The 22,959-nt window shown below is 45.6% G+C and overlaps 1 protein-coding gene across 1 annotated transcript in view; it reads right to left on the bottom strand.

Annotated features, from left to right (window-relative positions):
* LOC147436050 (uncharacterized) overlaps positions 1 to 16,992 on the bottom strand; it is a 91,145-nt gene extending 74,153 nt beyond the window's left edge. Inside the window, exons 1-5 of the mRNA XM_086488948.1 lie at positions 16,617 to 16,992; positions 16,222 to 16,353; positions 16,051 to 16,095; positions 15,742 to 15,911; positions 15,575 to 15,660 (exon numbers count right to left, since the gene is read on the bottom strand). Of these exons, the coding sequence (XP_086345074.1) occupies positions 15,575 to 15,660; positions 15,742 to 15,911; positions 16,051 to 16,095; positions 16,222 to 16,353; positions 16,617 to 16,720 (537 nt within the window). The 5' untranslated portion in view covers positions 16,721 to 16,992. The remainder of the gene's footprint in view (positions 1 to 15,574; positions 15,661 to 15,741; positions 15,912 to 16,050; positions 16,096 to 16,221; positions 16,354 to 16,616) is intronic.
* Positions 16,993 to 22,959: the final 5,967 nt, after the last annotated feature.

Here is a 22,959-nt window from a genome sequence, read left to right as displayed (position 1 = left end):
ACAATGATCTGCATGGCTGCGTTTAAAGCCTTGAGACAGCATAAAAGTGTCAAACTTCTTATACCACTGTCGTAATGATTGTCTCAAACCATACAGAGCCCTGTTCAGTTTGCATACAAGTTCCTCACGTGTAGTAACTACAAAACCCTCAGGTTGTTTCATGTATATGTCCTCTTCAATGTCACCATGCAAAAACGTTGTCTTTACATCCATTTGATTCAATTCCAAATCAAGCACCGCCAACAAGAGCAAAAAGGACACGTAAAGTTGTAAGCTTTCCAACAGGGGAAAAGATTTCTTGAAAATCGATTCCTTCTTTTTGTGCATATTCTTTTGCAACCAATCTTGCCTTGTACTTGGGTTTTTCATCCACAATCTTAATCTTGTACACCCATTTGTTAGGAAGAACCTTTCTTCCTTTAGGCAATGGCACATAATCCCAAGCATCATTTGCATACAAGGATTTCAATTTCCTCTTGCATTGCAAGCTCCCACTTACTGCTTGACTCACATGACTTAGCCTCTTTATAAGTAAGAGGTTCACCCTCATTTGTCAACATTACATGATGCAAAGAGGGATTAAATCTCTGTGGTTGCCTTCTCAAACGAGTTGACCTGCGTACCAATGATCTACATTCTCAGGCAACGGTTCTACATCATAAGGCAACTCATTTTCAGCTCTATCATGCTGCTGAAAATCATTTTCAGCCAATTCAGGTGGCTGTCCATCCTCATTAGGAGCATCAATATCATGTCCTACCTCTTCTGGCTCAAGGTTAACCGGATGATTATCATTTTCAGCTTGCGGTAATGCATCATGAGGCTCTTTTTCAACATCAATGGGTGGCACGGAAGGCTGAAATCTAACTGTTTTCCTGTCAGCATCCAGTTTTGTAGCATTCTTAAGCATTTTTTCCTCATTGAGCACTACATCTCCGCTGCAAATTACCTTTCTAAATTGTGGTAACCACACTCTATAGCCCATTTCTCTTTCTTCCCCATAACCTAAGAAGACTCCCTTAATGGACTTCATATCAAGCTTTGCTCTCAAGTCATTGCGTACATGAACAAAAGCTTCACACCCAAATACTCTCAAATAATCATAAGAGGCAGGTTTGCCAGACCAAACCTCCTCTGGAATGTCATTTTTCAGCGTACTATTCGGAGAGCGATTGCAAATATGAACTGTAGTTTTCAATGCCTCTCCCCAAAACTCTTGGGAAAGATTAGCAATGGACAACATGCAACGCACTCTCTCACATAAAGTACAGTCGTACCTCTCAGCCACACAATAGAACACGGATTATAAGGGGCTGTCAACTCACTTTTAACCCCATTATCATCACAAAAATGCTGAAATTCAAAAGATACATATTCTCCTCCATTGTCTGACCTGAGACGTTTAAGCTTAGCACTCTTTTGAGTAGTGACAAAAGCATGAAACTTCTTAAAAGCATTAAAAGTCTCACTCTTACTTTTCAACAAATGCACCCATCCTTTCCTAGTACAGTCATCAATGAATGTAACAAAATACAATGCACCACCAAAAGACTTAAGGCATAGTGCTTACATCGGAGTGAATAAGATCAAGAGGATTAGCTTTGCGAGAGACACCATAGTAATAGGAAGATTTCTTTTGCTTTCCATAAAGACAATCGTTACAAAAATTCAAGTTTTTGCCTTTTACATCAACCCTCTTCAAAGAGGAAAGCACATCAATACCCTTTTGGCTCATATGGCCAAGTCTCTTATGCCACAATTCTATATGTGAAGCAACTTCAGCAACAGCAAGAAACTTGCCAGGCAAAGCTTTGCATCAAAGATAGTGCAAAGTACCTCTTTTAGACCCTTTTGCAACAAGCATAGAGCCCTAAAGCAACTTCCATGAACCCCCAGCAAAGATGGTAGTATAACCATGTGTCACGTGCACATCTAACCCTATGTACGTGGACAAGCTACTTCATGACAAGGGTTCAATCATTCCAATCAGTCTAGCTTAGGAAGTGTTCTGACACTTTTGTGAGTCTGTTCGCAGACCGTACAAGTAGATGCATATCCTCTGGTTGCACACAGCATGATCATCAGCATTACCATCAAAATCCATCAGGAGCATTTTACACTGCACAAAACCTATTTTCCCTATCTTAGCCATTTTTCACTTGTTATTAAGTGACTAAGTGACTTTGTTGGGAAACTGGGTAGGACAACGTTGCTAAGTCAATATATAAGGAAACTGGGAGTCACTCAGAGGAAGGAGAAGAAGCAAGGAGAGCACAAGCAAATCTCTTGCAGCAGGCCCTCCAGCGCGACTTCTCAAGCAAGAACCTCCCCAAGTACCTAGCGTTTTCTGCAACTCAGCCCTCAACCTTGCGTTTTTGGATTCTTCAGCAAGCGCAAGCAAGCAGCAATATTCAGCCAGCGTTTTGTTCTCAGATCGCTGCCGATCAGCCCCAAGATTTGCCAACGAAGCCCTTGTTGCACATCCTTACCGCATTGGTGTTGCAGCGAGGAAAACCTCAGCATTCCTGGCGTTTTTCAGCATAACAAACCAGCGTTTTTTTCCCTGTTGTACCAGCGTTTTTGCAGCTGCTGTCCAGCGTTTTCAGCCATAGGAAAACAGCGTTTTCAGCCCTAAAAATCAGCGCTTTTCTCAGCCATCAAGTTAGCACAATCAACCCCTCGACTTGGTGCAACAGTTTTCGATTCGCAGCATTCAGTTTTCAGCCTTAGCATCGTCATCGTCGTCCTCTCCGTCGACATCGACATAGCTTAGGACTCACAGCATCAGCACCGTGTATCAAATTTGTGCAATCAATAGCAATAGACCACTCTCGCCATAGAGAGTGGGTCCTTCAGAGGAGGGTTTTGACAACTTTTATGGTGTCGTAATCTTCTCTCTCTATCTCTCAGTCTCAGCACCTTCACTCACCATGTTTACCACTTTGTTTGTGATCATTTGCACTCTCTCACTAAAGGAACGGAAGGCTGCTCTCCCTTCCGTGGGTAAAAGGAACCCTTGAGCACAGTTCGGAGCACTCATCTTGAGCAAAGTTCAACATTCACTTCCGTTGCACCTTACATTGGTATCAGAGCTTTGACAGTGTTCTGTATCACTCTAGGAAAGAACCACAAGAATTTTTTTTTGTTGTTGCGGTCGCACGTAACCCAAGTCCTCTAGGGCGTGTCGATTCCTAATCGTGTTTTTGAAGAGTGACAGGAATCCCAAGAAAGAAGGGCTTGTCCAGCCTCCCCTTGTGCCTCTTTTCACTCATTGAGAGCGGACCGTGCACTTAGTGGCCGGCCAATCAACGTGAGGTGGGAAAAAGCAACATTGGTGTGAGCGCAAGGCCGCCAAGGGGTGCCCGCAGGAAAGAGTAGAACTCGGGTAAGAGAAGATCCTTCTCTAACACAGATTGCAAGCTAAAGAAAGAACCTCAAGAACCCAAGAACCCAAGAACCTCAAGACCCCAAGTTCCTCGTGAACTTACGAACCCAAGATCTAGTGTATGGTCATCACCCGAAGCGGAATGGATACTTTGCATGAAGTTGATGAGCATGAGGGTGGTGAAGAATTTTCCCCACCAGGAGGTTTTTCCGACCCTCCCCCTTTCCCATCTACGCCACGGTTTGCACCAAATCCGATGGAGGCTTTGGTCAAGTCGATGATGGACGTGATGCTACAACAAGAGGCACAACACGCCACCTTTGATCGCGAGCGGTTAGCCTTGGAGCGTGAGCGCTTGGCGGCCAACGACAGAAGGATAGCCTTGGAGCGTGAGCGTGAGCAAGCGCGCTTGGCGGCCAAAGAAAGAAAGGCAGAATTGGATCGCGAGCGCAAAGAAAGAAAGGCAACATTGGATCGCGAGTGCAAAGAAAGACGAGCGGCCTTGGAGTTAGAGCGTGAGACGCAAAGAGACCAACGCATACAAGAGTTGGTCCTACAGGTACTCACCTCGAAGTCCGAGCCGATCAAAGAAGTTGGTAGTTCATCAAGTAGCACAAGCAAAGATTCAGACTCCAACAACCCAGTCACAGAGAAGCTGACATTCAGTAAGTATGACGGTAAGATGGATACTACTATTATTCATTCTTGGTTGCATCAATTTAATGCTTAATTTGCGACAACTATGAAGACAGGAAATAGCAAGGTTTTGACGACAGCTATGTACCTTGCCGGTGATGCCATTAATTGGTACCACGCATGGCAAGAGGCACAGTTGGCCGCGCACCTAGAGGCAGCCGATGAAGATGCGCCCCTTTCCTTCAATTGGGCCGACTTCCAAGACAAGCTCAAGACGCGGTTTATGCCACTGTAACAAACTTGGACACTCCAAGTCAAGAATCAACCGCGACAGCACCAAATAACCACTTCAAAACAATTCACAGATCACAATAGATTTGCACTGGCCCGGCGGAGTTCCGTGCCTAGAGATATTGGCCCCAAAGACTGGCGCCCCTTTCGGTATTTCTTTTTATATTAATCAATCATCAAAGTACAAGAGAGCGGTTAGGGTTTCACTCTCAGACTCTGCGTCCAGATGCTCTGAGAAGTGAGGCCCTCACCACTAATTTAAAGGTTACAAGGGATGCCCAAAAGCAGAGCCCCAAAAGCTTTTAAAATCAAAAGCATCAGTTCTCTCTCTCTTAGAGAGTCTTTTCTTTTTTTTTTATAAAAAAAACAAAAAGCAAAATTCGCGTCGCTCATCATTTTCCAAAAAAAAAAAAATAATAATAATAATCCGCCTCCGCGATTTCCGGAATTTAGGGTTTTTGGCAAAAATTAGGGTTTGCAGGAATTTTAGGGTTTCTGGCAGAAATTAGGGTTTCTGTTGTCCGCCACGTCATCACTTTAAGACATACCCCCCTCTTGAAAGCATTGTAATCGACCGCGATTACGCTTGCAAAACCGACAAAAGCCATAAACCGTCTTAGCAGACACTGACTGTTAGTACCTACGTACTAGGAACGCACATCTAGCACATGTACAAAATCGACAGTCACATCACACGACATCACAGGACATCACAGGACATCACATGACATTCAACATTCATTCGGATCTTAGACCATGATTTATCGGCAATGTAGCTAGCAATCACATCTAGGTCCAATCGGGACCTCATCGATGTCCGATTGACTAACCCCTATTGCAACCATGTCTATTCGAGATCAATCAGACCAAAATGCTGCAGTCATTTCGGCTATCAGTTCCTGCACTCACAAGAAGTCAAGAACAAATCAGTATCATATTCAGGATTTCCATTTCAATATTTTCCCAGGGGCGGGTGGGTATGGGTAAAGGCTGTAACAATCCATGTGCCTTATGCCTGTCAAACTTGACCTTCTGGCATACCAAGCAACTGCGCACAAACTCTTCCACATCCTTCTTCAGTCTCCGCCAAAAGAAATCTCTCTCTACCCCTTTCATGGTGGTAGCAATGCCGCGGTGACCCGTAAAAGGTGGACAGTGGCAATCAGTCATAACCTTTTCCCTCAACGGCTGTGTAACGCACAACATAGTCTTTTTCATCAAGTAGCCTTCCTGAAGGGAGTATCCAGCTACTGTCTCCCCATCCTGTATCTGTGTGAAAATATCTGCAAAATCTGTATCTGTGGCACACTGATCGACCATATCCTCGAAGCTCCTATGATGTATCGCCGAAATAGCCAGAACCAACGGTTTTCGAGACAAAGCATCTGCCACCACATTCTTCTGTCCCTGCACATGGACAATCTGGAAGTGGAACTGTGACAAGATGTTCACCCACCGCATCTGCTTTTCCGAAAGCTGCTTCTGTGACAAGAAGTAGCGCAAATTCTGATGGTCTGTAAAGACAGTAAAATCCGCTCCGAGTAGGTAATGCCGCCACTGAGTAAGAGCATGGATAACCGCCAAGAGCTCTTTCCCATAGATCTGTGCTGTCATCTGCGGCCTAGAGAACAAACGGCTCTCGTAAGCTATGACATGGCCTTCTTGCATCAAGACCGCACCCAGACTACGACCACAAGCATCACAAAATACTTCAAATGACTCCTGCAAGTCCGGCAAAGTCAAATCTGGTCCAGTAGTGAATTTCTCTTGCAATGTCTGAAAGGCAGTCACCTCTGTGGGTCCCCACGAAAAAGGTACTCCTTTCTGTGTCAAGATATGCAAAGGGGAAGCAACCTCTGCAAACTTTCGTATGAACTGCCTGTAGTACGAACACAGTCCCAAGAAGCTTCTAACTTCATGGACATTCCTCAAATCGGGCCAATCACGGATAGTCTCTATCTTGGCCGGGTCCATTCGCACTCCTGCTGCTGACACAATGTGTCCCAAAAAGTGTATCTCTAGTAGGAAAAATTCACTTTTCTTTGCATTAATCACTAACGTGTGATCTCGTAATGCCTGAAAGACTTGAAGCAGATGATCTCTGTGTTCTGCCTCATTCTTGGAGAAAACAATGATGTCGTCAAAGAAAGTGCCAACAAATAGCCTGTCTCTCGAAAAATCCTGTCCATCATCCGGTTAAATGTCGCAGGAGCATTGGTTAAGCCAAAAGGCATCACCAAAAACTCAAATAACCCAAAAGTCGTCCGAAAAGCTGTCTTGTAGACATCTCCTGGTGCTATCCTGATCTGATGATATCCACTCTTCAAGTCAATCCTGCTAAAGCATGAGGATCCCTGTAACCTGTCGAGTATATCATCGATCCTAGGAATCGGAAATCTGTTCTTGATGGTGATTTCGTTGAGAGTGCTATAATCGATGCACATTCTCCAAGATCCATCTTTCTTCAAAACCAACAACACTGGAGAGCAATACGGTGAAGTACTAGGCTGGACAAGACCCTTTTCCAAGAGGTCTTTCACTGAGTTCATAATCTTTTCATTCTGTACTCGGCTAACACGATAAGGTGGCCGATTCGGTGGCGTGCTTCCAGATATCAAATCAATGGTATGATCTTCAGGCCCTCTCAAAAGCAATCGGCATGAGCGTGGAGAAAAAAAATCTTGGCGTTCTTTTCTTCAGGTCAAAACATATTCAACCTTTATCCATCGTTCAGTTCTCCCAAAAGAATGAGTAAGAAAACTGAAGTTCATCAAGTACAATCTCTAAACCCTTCATTTATCAAAGTCGCTTTCTCGGCCCGGTAGTCAACCACGGCGTAGTTCTTGTGGTACCAAGGGATCCCGAGTAGAACGTCACTCACGTGCCCTGAACACCCCTGTCATTGCAAACAAAGTTTGCCAATGCTCGGTGTAATGGCAACATCCCATCCGGGTGTCAGTCGAACTACCTCCGCCTGTGGCGTGAGTCTGTCGGGCGTAGTTCCAAATCGAGCCGCCAATTCCAAGTGAAAAGAAGTTGGCCTTGACTCCTTCAAAAGAGCTTCTTGATCCTTCACTTTGCCCCGAAAGCGGCAAAGTTTGTACTTTCATTCATTAGATTCGGTGCAGGTCCCACGCCATGTGGTACCAGTTCTGCTTTTCTATCTGCCTTTTCTGCCACATTCCTCAGCTGCTCTCGAACTCTCAGACCTGTCGTCGTCTTTATCATTTTGTTCTTTCTGTGCCTTATCAGGGCACTTTGCGGAAATATGTCCATGTTCCCCGCATCCAAAGCACTTCCCCTCTCTGATGAAGGGAGCTCTCTCCTCGGGAGTAAGCTTGGGTCGTGCATCCTTTTTTTTTTTCTGGGTTGCTCTTTTTCATTCTACTTTCATTCCCAGAAGTCTGTTCAGCTCGTTGTGTCATGGCCTCATCTGTGGGGTAGGTCAGACTGCCAGAGTGAATTGCAAAGCCCCGCTTCGCATGACTCATCAACTCCTCAATAGAAGCTGACTTCTGTTCCAAGCAGTGGTCTCGGATCTCTGTAGGTAGACCCAAGGTAAACCGCTCAATCTGTTCTCTGAATGAGATCTTCTTGAATGAAGAGGCGGGTAGAAAAGAGCTCCAGAATCTTTCACAATAAGAATTCACTGTATCGCTCTTGGTCATCCGGAGATGGTTCCAAGCAGCTCGTATATCTCGCTCAAACTCTTGAGTCAACCAAGAAGAAATAAAAAGCCTCTTGAATTTCAGCCATGTAACTGGCACAATCTTGCTTAATAGAAGCGTGGACCACCAAGTACGGGCATTCCCCTTAAAGTAAGAGGCAGCTCTCCGAATCTTGGAGTGCTCTGAATAGCGTCCTCCCGCGAAAGCGATGTCAAACTGCTGTATAAAAGACAAAGCCTTCGAAGCATCTGAGTATCCTGAAAAAGTATCAAACATGATCGAGTGGCCACCTTCCTTAAATTCTCGGACTTTCTTGCTTTTATCTTCGAGAAAGTCATACTGGATGGCTTTGTAAAAATTCTTCTTGTTCGCATAAAACTTTCCGTCATCGGAATCTGAGCTTTCTGTAGACGAGTCCTCAGTAGAACTGTCAGTCTCTGGGCGAGATGTAGCCTTCTTTGCCTTTTTCTTGCCCGTTCCGAAGCTTTGTGTCTTGCTTCGCTTTTTGCTTTTTTCTGTCTTCTTCGCTCTAATCCGAGGAGCTAGAAGAACTGTCAGAAGAAGAAGAAGAAGAACTGGGTACTCCTTCAAATCGAACACGCTTCTTCCGTTTCTTTGCTTTGTCGAATGTCGACTGACGACCCAAATATCCCGGGAAGTCAGTACCTTTGTTCTGCTTTTTGCCGTGCTTTTTGCCTTTCTTTTGCACGTCGAAAAGCTGAGCAATCCGTGCATCAACCACGTTCTCCAGTTCCTTCTCCGTATATTTCTTGGAGGCAGAAGGTTTCTTGAGAGCGGGTTTCGGGAGTGGTGTTGTGGTTCTCTGCCACTCCATCAGTACCTCTTCCAAAGAGGTCTGGTTCATATATTTTTCCATCTTCGGGTCCTTGGCAAAATTGAGCATCATCATTGTTGCCTCGCTGATCAACTGGCGACGCTCTATCTCTCGCCGCTCCGCCTAAGTAGGCCAAGGCGGGCCATACTCTCTGCCTGAATCTTCGTTGTGATCCTAGCCCGCATCTCCAAATGCAGAGGGAGTCGATTGATCATTGCCTGAAGCCATAGGTGCCGCGGAAAAAAAATTCGGAGATCGGATTTCCCGTAGAAGAGAAATCGGCCGTGCTCTGATACCACTGTAACAAACTTGGACACTCCAAGTCAAGAATCAACCGCGACAGCACCAAATAACCACTTCAAAACAATTCACAGATCACAATAGATTTGCACTGGCCCGGCGGAGTTCCGTGCCTAGAGATATTGGCCCCAAAGACTGGCGCCCCTTTCGGTATTTCTTTTTATATTAATCAATCATCAAAGTACAAGAGAGCGGTTAGGGTTTCACTCTCAGACTCTGCGTCCAGATGCTCTGAGAAGTGAGGCCCTCACCACTAATTTAAAGGTTACAAGGGATGCCCAAAAGCAGAGCCCCAAAAGCTTTTAAAATCAAAAGCATCAGTTCTCTCTCTCTCTTAGAGAGTCTTTTCTTTTTTTTTTATAAAAAAAAAAGCAAAAGCAAAATTCGAGTCGCTCATCATTTTCCAACAAAAAAAAAAAAAATTAATAATCCGCCTCCGCGATTTCCGGAATTTAGGGTTTTTGGCAAAAATTAGGGTTTGCAAGAATTTTAGGGTTTTTGCTGTCCGCCACGTCATCACTTTGTGACAGCCACCGCAGTACCTAGCACAATTGAAGGACGATTGGCGCGGTCTCAAGCAAAATGGTATGCCCATTATGTCTTTCTCTAATCGTGTTCTACAGCTCGGCACCCAATTACGCAAATCGGATGCTGAACGCAAGGAGGCATTCCTTTATGGTTTGGACGAATATATCAAGTTTGATGTTCGATCCAATTGATCTCAACACAGCGGTAGCGATTGCTCTCGCCCAAGAGATGAAGCACAATAAGGGAAAGCCTAAGGAAAACAAGACTTCTCAAAGTACCTCTCACAGCCCTAAACAATCCCTAAAATGTCCTCTATCAATGGGGCACTGTTCCCAATGGTTCTAGTATCTGTATGGCTGAAAAACAGTCCAAATTCAGCGCATAACCAGCACTGAAAACGCACCTGCACGGTGAGGTTATCACCCTCACCAAAGCCTGCTTTTGGAGCAGCAGTCAGCTACTCCTGTTCCTACTCAGAGAGGCTTTTGCCTTAGCAAAAACGCATATGACCACACAGTTGTACATGAGTCAAATGAAGAGCCCTCTTGAGGGACATTACTGCACGTAGGGGGGAGAGAGAGCAGAGTAAGGTGTGTAGGACATGACTTCTTGCACTACACTGTACATGAGAGGAAAGCTTGCAGTCAATAGCTCTTAACCTGTGACATTGCAAATGAGGAGTCTCCCAACTAGAAATCGAGCGCTAGCTCTTCTGCATGAGCCACTTGGCACATTTACAAGCAATTTCCCACTTTGGGCTTCCCGCTTGCCGACCAACTTCCCGTCCGCGGGTGAAACTACCGTACATTGTCCATACAATGTCTGACCATTTGCAACTTCAAAAAGAGTGTCACGTGTACATCTAACCCTATGTGTACATGCAATTTCCCAAAAGAGTGTCATGTGTACAGGCAATTTCCCACTTTGGGCTTCCCGCTTGCCGACCAACTTCCCGTCCGCGGGTGAAACTACCGTTCACATTGTCCATACAATGTCTGACCATTTGCAACTTCAAAAAGAGTGTCACGTGTACATCTAACCCTATGTGTACATGGACAAGCTACTTCATGACAAGGGTTCAGTCCATTTCAGTCAGTCTAGATTAGGAAGTGTTCTGGCACTTTTGTGAGTCTGTTCGCAGACCGTGCATATCCAGGCACTTAGAATAGATGCATATCCTCTGGTTGCACACAACATGATCATCAGATTACAGTCAGAACCCATCAAGAGCATTTTTACAGTGCATAGACCAATTTTCCCTATTTTAGCCATTTTTCACTTATTATTTTTAAGTAACTTTTGTTGGGAACTGGGTAGGGCAAATTAGCAAGTGAAGTATATAAGAAAACCTATCGCTAGCACTTTCTGGCAAAAGAGGCAGCGGAAACACTTTGTTCAACAGGCAACTTCTCAGCAAGACCCCCATCAGCAGACCTGGCGTTTTTGCATCTGCAAGGACCTAGTGTTTTCATCCCCAGATCAGCCCTGGCGTTTTTGCATTGCAGAGCAGCCGACAGCAGCAGGACCAGCAGAAACACTAGCGTTTTTGCAACAAGACTCCAGTTCAGCCATAGCGTTTTTGATTTGCAGATCAGCCTCAGCGTTTTGCAGATCCTTCGCGATGGAACACTTAGAAGCACCAGCGTTTTCAGTTTTCAGCATTTAGACACCGCAACAGAGTCCCCCAAACCTCGCAAGAAGAAGCGCGACGAGGCCAACAGGGAGAAACAGACAGCCTCGACTGCAGTTGTAGCCTCACGAGACGGCGGGGACCGCTCTTGTCGCAATGATGGACCACGCTCTTGCTACATCGCAATCAAGTACTTGGGTTTAGCTCTCTTAGGGAGACTCACGGGCAGACCGTCACTATGGGTGACAACCATGAGATTCCAGTGTCTGGCGCAAGCCAAATTACCTTCTTTCGTTCTACCTCAGACCCGAAGTTCACTTCAGTGGAGGCGCTTTACGTTCCGGACATGGCCTTCAACCTCCTCTCTGTGTCCAGTTTGGACTCTCAGGGAGCTGATATACACTTTGGGAGTGGCAAATTTCTGATTCTACGACAGGTACTATCCTTGCACGCGGTGAGTGCAAAGGTTCCCTATACTGCCTCACTGCTCTTTTACTAGGACCACGGAGTCTTCTTCTCTATGGCATGCACGATTTGGACATCTATGCTATCAGCAGCTTCCGCAGGCTGCTAGGACCTCTATGGTGGAGGGTTTACCAGCGATACGCTCCTCATCAGGCGTATGCGAGGCTTGTCAGATGGGCAAGTAACACAGGGTTGCCTTTTCGAAGCAGGCATCCAACAGAGCTTCGACACCACGTGCACTGGTTTACATTGATCTATGTGGCCCGATGAGCACTCCTTCATTTTCTGGCTCACAATTTCTGCTTGTACTTGTGGATGATTTCAGCAGGTACACTTGGGCTTCGTTCTTAAAGCTCGAGTCGGAGACTTTCAGTTTCATTCGAAATTGGAAGACGATGGTTGAAAAGAAGGACTTGCACGTCAAATGTATTCGCTTAGACAGAGGGGGTGAGTTCACCTCGAAGGACTTTGCACAGTGGTGCAAGTCAAAGGGCATCCAGTGCCAGCTAACTACTCCTTACACTCCTTCCCAGAACGGAGTTGTTGAGCGGAAGAATCGGACTATCATGGAGATGGCTCGTGCGATGCTTGCGCATGCTTCTTTGCCCCAGGTTTACTGGGGAGAGGCGTGCAACATGGCGGTTTACATCCAGAACCGTTCTCCTACCCATGCTTTGCGGGACATGACTCCTTATCAGGCTTACTACGGGCGCAAGCGCTCCGTCTCACACTTTCGAGTTTTTGGGTGTCCGGCCTTTGTCCATGTGCCAAAGGAGAAGCGATAGAAGTTAGACTTCAAGGCGAAGAAGCTCATCTTCCTGGGCTATTCACGAGAGTCTAATGAATACCGGCTTTATGATCCTGACGCCAAGACCACCACAGTTAGTAGTGATGTGACTTTCATGGAGCTCTTTAGCACACCTACAGAGGGGGAAGCATCCAAGCCTATACCTTCCCTACCTCCTCCTTATCCGCCTCCTACACCTGATCCTACCCATGTTTCTGTTCCAGTACCCTGGACATCGCAGCCAATTACTTCACCCGATCATGCCATGTCAGATTCCGATTCTGATGTGGATGATAGTTCTCCTTCGGTGGAGGCGGTCCCACCTCACAAGGAGAAGTTAGTACCTGGTTGGCTCTACTCTACGGTTTCTTCCTCTGAAGTCACGAAGTTACCAAACTCGCCAAACCTTGGACAGCCTCGACGTTCTGCACGCCTCAAGGACAGGCAGGTTTCTGATGGCGCAGAGTTCGTGACCTTTGTACTCATGTCTCAGATTCAGGCTTCACCAGTTGAGCCTTCCTCGATGGAGGAAACACTCCAGCATGATTGTTGGAAGCGTGCCATGCAGACAGAGATGGACGCTGTCGAGCGGAATAAATCAGGACTTTGGTTCCCAGGCCCAACAAGCGGAAGGTGGTTTCTACGAAATGGATTTTCAAGACAAAATACAAGGCCAATGGTTCCCTCGACAAACACAAGGCGAGACTTGTTGCTCGGGGTTTCACACAGCGACCAGGCGTGGACTTTGACGAGACCTTTGCTCTCACCGCTCGCATGACTATCATACTCACAGTGTTTGCTCTCGCAGCCAACTTTGGTTGGCCTATCTTCCAGATGGATGTCAAAAGTGCGTTTCTGAATGGAGATTTGGATAAAGAAGTTTATGTGGAGCAACCTCCTGGGTTTCGTATACCGGGCAAGGAGGATTGGGTCTATCAGTTGTGGAAAGCATTGTATGGACTGCAACAGGCTGGACAACAAGGGTACCTCACACTTGACCAGTTTCTCGTGAAGCTGGGGTTACGGCGTACCTCATCAGATTCCAACTGTTATGTTGTCTCTGATGGTTCTTTGGTTGCGATAGTGATTGTCTATGTGGACGATCTCATTTTCACCGGCTCATGGACCAGCAGGATCAAGTCGACATGAAAGCTAGGGAGACGCGTTTCGAGATGACTGATCTTGGGCTTCTTGACTATTTTCTTGGAATCGAGATTTTTCAGACACCAGACGGCATCTTCTTTTCTCAGCGGAAGTATGCGAAGGCTATCCTGGAGAGATTCCAGATGACATGCTGTAGACCGATTGGCACTCCTCTTGAGCCCAGAGAGAACATATCGCTTCACAATCCTTCCCCACGGATTGACTTGGAGCAGTACACGAATGTTGTTGGCTGCCTCGTATGGCTGACATATTCCCGACTAGACATCTGTTACACAGTTTCTGTCCTCGGTTCCTTCAACACCCAACCTCGTCAATGACATTGGAAATGTGCCTAGCGTACTTTGCGGTCCATCAATGGCACCTTGGACCATGGTGTGTTCTATGGTTGCTCCAAGGGTTGCACTTACTTGGTTGGTGCGATTCACATTGGGCAAGAAATCCAGATACTCGGCGCTCTACTACAGGAGTAGTTTTCAGACTCGGCTCGGGACCCATTTCATGGAGCAGTAAGCGGCAACCCACCGTTGCGCTATCTTCCACAGAGGCGGGAGTACAAAGCAGCTTGCTATGCTGCTTGTGAGGCCATATGGCTACAGAGATTACTGGGAGAGTTGTGTTTTCCCCAGACTACTACGACTCGTCTTTTGTGCGACAATCAGAGTTGCATTGCTATTGCCAAGAACCCTATCTTTCATGCTCGGGCAAAGCACATTGAGTTGCACTACCACTATGTTCGGGAGCGGGTTTTGGCTAGAGATCTTCATTTGGAGTATGTTCCTATAGCGGACAATGCAGCAGACATCTTCACGAAGGCTGTACCTCAGCGGACTTTGGCTTCTCACCTTCGAATCCTCTGTGTTGTCTCAGCATCCGATGCTGAGAGGGGGTGTTAAGAGTTGCACCACCGTTGCTTTGCCATTTTGTACGGCTAGTGATCGTCCCGGGTTGGCCACCCATCGCACATCATGTAGATTGCATGGGCGGACACTTTAGCACGTGCTCGGCCGGTCATTTTCTGAGCCTAGCTGGGTGCACACATTTTTAGCCATTTTTGGGCTTTTATGTTTTTTGCACCAATTACACATTTTGCCCTACCTCAACCTAAGATTCTATAAATAGAATGCTTAGGGTCTTGTAGTCATTCAGATTGTGTATTGAGAGCATCATTTGCAGCACACTTGTGTTCTCTCTCTCTCTCTCTCTCTCTCTCTCTCTCTCTCTCTCTCTCTCTCTCTCTCTCTCTCTCTCTCTCTCTCTCTCTCTCTCCAGCGTTTTCGGCGCGCGTGGCTCACACTCTTCCCACTGCTCACTCTCACATTAACAACACATATCAAACACATGTAAAAGCCACTTATGCAAGAGGGTTCCAAAACTGGAAAAGCCTATCTAATGGACTTGTCCAAGTCCTGCGAATAGGTTCACAAAATTGTGGGAACTAAATCCCTTGGACTCGGTAGACAAACCTTGGCTCCGACGACGTAGTAGTAGCAAGTCCACATGGCACATAGAGCCATGTGCACATGAAACTAGGGTGCAGGAGAGGCGCAAAGATACAAGGGTCCTAGATGGACATCAGATACTACATCGTGCGATGAGTTCATAGCAAAGATGGCAAGCTTCAATAGTTTGCAAACTACGTAGAATGCTACATCGTGGATGAGAACATAGCAAAGATGTCAAGCTTCAATTGTTTGCAAACTACATAGGGATGGTTCATATGTTTCCAATTTCATTGTGCTCACAATGTTTACCTCTCTTTTTGCTGTAACTTTGATCACAAACCCACATATAAATATGATAAACGTGAAAGGCATATGGTATTGATTAATCTACAAACAAGAACGAAAAGGATCACTTTCTTCTGATGTTAAAATGGAACTGCTACCTTTAATTCATTATTCGCACAATCCTTGCTTTTCCCTGCTTTTATCATGCTCCAAAGGCAGGTATTGTACTGATTGTTAATGTGACCTGTCATAAAAGATAAGTTATCAAGTTAAGCTCACAAGATATGGACAGAAAGTAGGCCTGGCCATTGGGCAAAGGTCATACAATCAACTTGGCGCCACGAAAGATAATCCCTAAGAACGCTATCCTCAGGGTAGCAAACAGCTCTTCCATCAAAAGCAGGAGGGTACTGCAATTTTTTGTCTGGGAAAAAAGTCTGCCATTTGAAGACATATGATGCTGCAAAAAGAGAGACGATCACCGATACCAGTTTGCTGCATAAATTGGCCAAGAGAAGAAATCTCTGAGACAATTTAATACTAGTAAATTGTTGAAGGCTCCTACGCAATAAACACGTGTGAAACATTTCAGGACACTAGAAAAATTCATAATGTTGGCTCAAAAAAAAGGAACCTGGATCTCCTTCCGTACAAAGTGCTCTCTTTCCGAATCACGAAACTGCAAAGGATGAATAGAGGAAAAAGGTCAAATGATGCATAAGATGTCAAACAATAAGGTGATCCTCCAGTTGTGTAAATACTCATTCTCTGCGTAACTTCCAAGATTGAAGGTATGAGAGATCACCTGTATTCATCACTTACGCCATAAGCGAAAACAATATCTGGCAAATCCTCCATGACAGCTTTGGCACACTCATTCATCAGGTTGAGCGCATCAATGTCATTCGGCTTTTGAAAATCATGAACTTCAGCAAACCTACGACACCCCATTTGAAGCAGTGGGCATTCTTTGAAAAATGAAGGTAGTTGGAGTTTTCAACAACTTTCAAACAACGTGCTTTCAGATCACTGTTCTATCCAGCAACGTCAAAACCTACTCAAGGCATTTCAAATCACCCTCAACATCTGTTGCTTTAACTTCAACCGAGGATTTACATGCTTTCAACCATTCTCAGCTAAATGTCATGCACATCGGATATAGAAGGAACTTATGGGCATTCTAAGCTATCGTGTGAGCACCTGTGAAATGAGCGACCATCGATTCTTATGACTATCCATGTGAGAGGAAGCAACCGATCTTCAACTTCGAAGCACTTCACGTACTCGTATTTGCTGTTTGCCATGCTTGAAGTTCAAAAAGTTCTTGCATACCTCGCCACGGCCTTCAGGGACATAATCGACACTTTAGCATTAATTACAATTTTTTTTTCCAAGCAAGTAGCACCTGTGCTGCGAGCATTTGAATTACAAAGCCATGACACAGGAGAGAAGCAACAGCGCTCTGTTATCTCGCCAACTCCAACACCAACGCTGTTGACGCTTTGGTCGTCGCAACAGCAGACGTCTTTACTTCGTTAGCGTAGTGGGCGATTCCAAATTCCTGACCTCTCGATAGCCCACGTGGCTCCTATTTTTTGGAAAATAACCCGGCGCTAACAAGCTCTAAAAAAAAACTACGGCAAATTCCTGACCTCTCGTTAGCCCACATGGCTAAAAAAAAAAAAACCAGCGCTGACAAGCTCTAAAAAAAACTACGCCGTCAAAAGCTACCCGATCTTCTCCGCACACAATTCGCAGGTTATAGAGCTTGTTGGCCAGTATGTATGTTAAGTGCGGTTCACTTGTCAGGGCACAACAAGTTGTTGATGAGCTTTCAGTCCGAGATGTCGTCGGTTGGACTGCACTTATTGCAGGATGTGTCCGACATGGGCAGGGTCACGAAGCTCTGGGCTGTTTTCATCGCTTGCAAAGCGAGGGCCTCTCTCCGGATGCAGTAAGAGATTGTTGGAGAAGAATGTCGTGCTTGGCAATGCGCTGGTATACATGTATGCTAATTGTGGTGTACTTTGGAAAGCACAACAAGTTCTGGACGAGCTTCCCAACCGAGATGTCATCTCTTGGACTGCATTAATTGCAAGATATGCCCAACAAGGTCGGGGCCAGGAAGCTTTGGATTGTTTCCATTGTATGCGAAGTGAGGGTTTCTCTCCAGATGCAATCACCTATGCTTGCATTCTGAAGGCACGTGGCATTATGCGAGACATTGATATGGGAAAAAAAATCACGATGAGATTGTCAATCAGGGGCTGTTGAAAATAACTATCATGCTTTGGTTGACATGTATGCCAAGTGTGGTGTACTTTTGAAAGCTCAACAAGTTCTTGATGAGCTTTCTGATCGAGATGCGGTCTCTTGGAATGCATTGATTGCAGGTTATGCCCAACAGGGGCAAGGCCAAGACGCATTGGGATGTTTCTAGTGGATGTGAAGCGAGGGCTTCTCTCCAGATGCAGTCACCTATGCTTGCATTTTGAAGGCATGTGGCACTCTGAAAGACGTCGACACAGGAAAACAAATTCATGATGAGCTTGTTAGTCGGGGGCTGTTGCAAAAAATTGTCATGCTTGGTAATGCTTTGGTTGACATGTATGCCAAGTGTAGTGTACTTTCCAAAGCACAACAAGTTCTTGACGAGCTTTATGTCCGCAATGCAATCTCTTGGAATGCATTGATTGCAGGATATGCCCAACAAGATCAAGGCCAGGAAGGGCTTGGCTGTTTTTATCGGATGCAAAGTGAGGGGATGCGGTCACCTATGCTTGTGTTTTGAAGGCATGTGGCATTATGCAAAACGCTATCATGGGCAAGCAGAGTCATGAGGAGATTGTTAGGCAGGGGCTGTTACAAAAAGATGTCGTGCTTGGCACGGCTTTGCTTGACATGTATGCCAAGTGTGGTGTACTTTTGAAAGCACAACAAGTTCTTCACCAGCTTTCTATCCGGAATGAAGTCTCTTGGAATGCACTGATTATAGGATATGCCCGATAGGGGCAAGGCCAGGAAGCTAAGGGGTGTTTTCAACGAATGCGGAGGGAGGGTTTCTCCCCAAATGTAGTTTCTTGGACTGCACTTATAGGAGGATATGCCCAGCAAGGGCGGGCCAACGTGGCAGACTTTCACACGGGCTCCATCGTTTTATCGATGCACCTAGGACAGCGATACGCACAGGGAGAAGGGCCGGAGCGTGGACTCTTGGCTATTTTTACAAGCTTGTAGGGAGATGCAGGGCTCTCTATAGCTTTCTAAAGCCAAGGCAGGAACGCAACCCAGCCCGCGTTAGAGGCTGTTGAAAAACGTTGTCCTGCTTTGCACTCTCTTGAAGGGCCAAGTTTTGAAAACAACCAGTGAAGCGAGGGCTCAGCGAGGGCCGCCTCTCTTTAGATGGAATCACTTATGCATGCATCTTGAAGACTGTGGCTCTATGCAAGATGCTGATGTGGGCACAAAAAATTAACAACTATGTTGTTACTCATAGGCTCTTGAAAAGAGGGCTCTCTGTAGCTTTGTAAAGCCAAGGCAAGAAAGCAGCCCGACCGCTAGAGGCTGTTGAAAAAAACTGTTGTGCTTGGCACTGTCTTGGAGGCTTGAGTGCCAAGTGAAGCGAGGGCCTCTCTTCAGATGGAATCACCTATGCATGCATCTTGAAGATTGTGGCTCTACGCAAGATGCTGATATGGGCACACGAATTCACAACTATGTTATTGTCAGAGGCTCTTGATAAGAGGTGTCGTACTTGGCACTGTCTTGGTTGATATGTATGCGAAGAGAGGTCTCAGCCCGGCCGCTAGAGGCTGTTGAAAAAAGCTATTGTGCTTGGCACTGTCTTGGAGGCTTGAGTGCCAAGTGAAGCGAGGGCCTCTCTTCAGATGGAATCACCTATGCATGCATCTTGAAGATTGTGGCTCTACGCAAGATGCTAATATGGGCACACGAATTCACAACTATGTTGTTAGTCAGAGGCTCTTGATAAGAGGTGTCCTACTTGGCACTGCCTTGGTTGATATGTATGCAAAGAGAGGTCTTCTCTCCAGATGCAATCACCTACGCATGCATCTTGAAGGCATGCGGCTCTACGCAACATGCTATGGGCACAAAAAATCACAATTATATTGTTCGTCAGATTCTCTTGAAAAGAGATGTCGTGCTTGGCTCTGTCTTGGTTGATATGTATGCAAAGCGAGGGCCTCTCTCTAGCTACAATCACCTATGCATGCACCTTGAAGGCATGTGGCTCTACACAAGATGCTGATATGGGCACAAAAATTCACAATTACATTGTTAGTCGGAGGCTGTTGAAAAAAGATGTCGTGCTTGGCACTATCTTGGTCAATATGTATGTCAAATGTGGTGCGCTTGAGAAAGCACAAAAAGTGCTATTTGATGAGCTTTACGTCCGGCACTGATTGTGGGATGTGCTCAACAAGAGCAGCTCCAGAGGCTGTCGTGCTTAGCAGTGTCTTGGTCGAGATGTATGCCAAATGTGATGTGCTTGAGAAAGCACAAAAAGTGCTTGAGCATCTTCTTGTCTTGAATGTTGTCTCTTGGAATGCACTGATTGTGGGATGTGCGCAAGAAGAGCAGTGCCAAAAATCTCTAGGCTGTTGTTTTCAACAGATGCAAAGCATTGAAATGCATAGGTTGCAGGATATGCACAATAGGAGCAGGTCCAGAATGTTGGGGTATAAAGCCCAATGTGGTCGCCCAGGTAAGTGGGCGGGCCGCCAGGTATGTACACATATTCTTTTGTAAAAACCTAATAAGAACTCACTATGCTCTACACATTACAGTAGAGCGAGTTCACCATATCGTCGTGCTCTTCTTCTCGCACTCTCTCTCGCGTCGCACTTTCGCTCGTACTCCTTCATCTGGTATCAGAGCTCAGATCGAGGCTCGGGGGCAGCACTGTAGGAGGCTAGAGTCACCAACTCAGATTGGAGTGAAATTCGACAGGCGAAGACACGGCCCCAACTCTCGTGGGACAGCGCGAAGGGCTTGGTGTTGTCATAATTTCATTCTGAGGTCATCTCGACCACCGTTCGGCTTCGACAAAGGTCTGTGCAGGCCATTTTCGACTACGTGGTCTCGGCGGGTGCAGATCCGACTCTGCAAATTTGGGGTTTTTGGCCTACGACTGCAGGTGCTGAGAATATCGACACTCCCAGAGTGTTGATTTGTGGCTGTCTACACATCGAAGGACGGCTCACAGTTCTTGGAGGCGTGTCACATACGACACGGGCGCATCTACACACAGACTGTAGGCGACATCCACTAGTTCATCAGGTAGCTTGTGCTTGCTGCTTGATATTCCAGATTTCATCCTGACATTGCAGGTACTTCCACATGGGATGTATTGTCAGAGATGATGTATGTTTGTTGAGGGTTTGTTGGCTGTGAGTCACGTAGCAAACAACCGCCGCAGCGGTTACAACATATAGTGGGAAATTTGTGGATGTATGACTTTGTGGGAAGTCTATGTACTGTCAGATTTACTGTAGCCTTTGTTGAGGGTCGAGTGAGGTTTTATTGAGCTGGGGGATTCTCGAATGTTGAGATCCTTTCGGTGATACAGGTCTTGGAGCGATCCCTCGAGCACCCTTAGATAGGCAGCTAGGATGTATTGACTGTGAGTTAGACAGTTGGGATTGCATCTTTGCTTTACTGCCGTTGAGGCATTGTCGCAATCTATGCTTACAGGACAGTGACAGGACAGTCAGAGACAGTACAGGTGCAGGACAGGTTTACCCACAGCTTACAGTGTCAGAGAGACAGTGTTTTTTGAGTTGTTTTTTGGTCTGTTTTTTAGTACACCAGAGCCATTTTACAAAGGAGACTCTGCCGAAATTTATGCAGAATCTGAAGCTTTCTTAGTTTATTTGACAGGTTGATATTGGTTCAGAGGTCAGTTTACAGGGGAAACTCTGCCGAATTTTTCCCAGGAAAGTAAACCACTGTGAAGCGTAGCTATGGCTGGATCACAGGACACTGCTCTTTACAATATCAAGAAGCTGGATGGAACCAATTTCCCATTGTGGAAGCAGCAGATTTGGCACGTGTTGGTACAAAAGAAGCAGATAAAACCTATAAAGCTCAAGGGGATAAAATCAGAAGATATGGACGAAGATGAATGGAGCGAAATGGATGAATTGGCACTTTCTACCATTATGCTGACTTTGGCAGAAAGTGTTTACTTCAATGTAGCAGACGAGATGTCGGCTTATCAAGCATGGTTAAAGCTGAGTGATCTTTATGAGAAGCAAAGTGCAGCTTCACAGGTATACTGGCTTAAGAAGCTTGTTGACTTGAAGATGAAAGAAGGGACACCTATGTCCAATCATCTGAATGAATTCAACACAATCTACAGTCAGTTGTCAGCTCAAGGTGTCAAGTTTGATGAACCTGTTAGAGCTATGTTCCTGTTGATCACATTGTCGGAAAGTTGGGACACTTTTCGCACAGCTTTGAGTAATTCTGCACCTCCAGATGGTTTGAACATAGCAGGTGTAGAAGGAAGTCTGCTTACTGAAGAAACCAATAGAAAGACAATGGACAAAGGCAAAGGAACAGCCTTAGTTGTCAGGGGAAGGACCAAAGAAAAGTACAAAGATGGAAAGAGGAATCAGTCTCGTAGCAAGTCCCGCAGTGCTAAAGGCAAGAGTGACATAGAATGCTACCATTGTGGCAAGAAGGGTCACATGAAAAGAGACTGCAGAGAATGGAAAGCAGAAAAAGGCAAAGAGAAAGCTGAAGACCATGGTGAGAAGAACAAGTCCTCAGTGAAGATTCAAGAAATAAATGTGACAAACACTGTTGCAGAGGATGACAGTCTAGTGTCAGGAGACATCTACTTCTTGAAGAATACAATGGACTCAGCTCTTCTTACAGCATCTGATGGAAATGCACTGAGTGACTGGATTATAGACTCAGGGGCATCACTTCATGTGTCTCCAAACAAGGAGTGGTTTACTTCTTATGTGACCACTAAAGATCATGTTCGGCTAGGCAATGGGCAGACATGTGAGATCTTAGGTGTTGGAGATGTTCAATTGAAGTTTCAGAATGGCTCTTCTTTCACGCTGAAGAATGTGAGACATGTTCCCGCAATTACAAAGAGCTTGATCAGCACAAGTTTACTTGATGATACTGGCTACGTCACCACTTTTGGACAGAACATGTGGAAGATATCCAAGGGTTCTATGACAGTAGCACATGGAGTAAATTCTGGAGGACTTTACATGATTTATGTATCAAATGTCTCTAAAAATGTAATCAATGTAACCGAGCAGCCGAACGTTTCTTTGTGGCATAGCCTGTTAGGACATATGTCCAAGAAGGGAATGGAAATCTTGTCTCGTTCTGGTTATTTGCCTGGCTTTTTATTTAATGATTTTGAATTCTGTGAACATTGGCTGTATGGTAAGCAAACACAGCAGCCACATAAGCATAGAAGCAGTAGAAGAGATACACAGTTGGCACTTGTTCATAGTGATTTGTGTGGACCTATGCCTAACCTATCTCTAGGGGG

The sequence above is a fragment of the Adiantum capillus-veneris genome, chromosome 18 (assembly GCF_014529385.1).
Source record: "Adiantum capillus-veneris isolate H3 chromosome 18, ASM1452938v2, whole genome shotgun sequence".
Taxonomy (NCBI): domain Eukaryota; kingdom Viridiplantae; phylum Streptophyta; class Polypodiopsida; order Polypodiales; family Pteridaceae; genus Adiantum; species Adiantum capillus-veneris.
The sequence above is the reverse complement of the archived record's forward strand: the minus strand, read 5'-3'. Positions and strand labels throughout refer to the sequence as shown.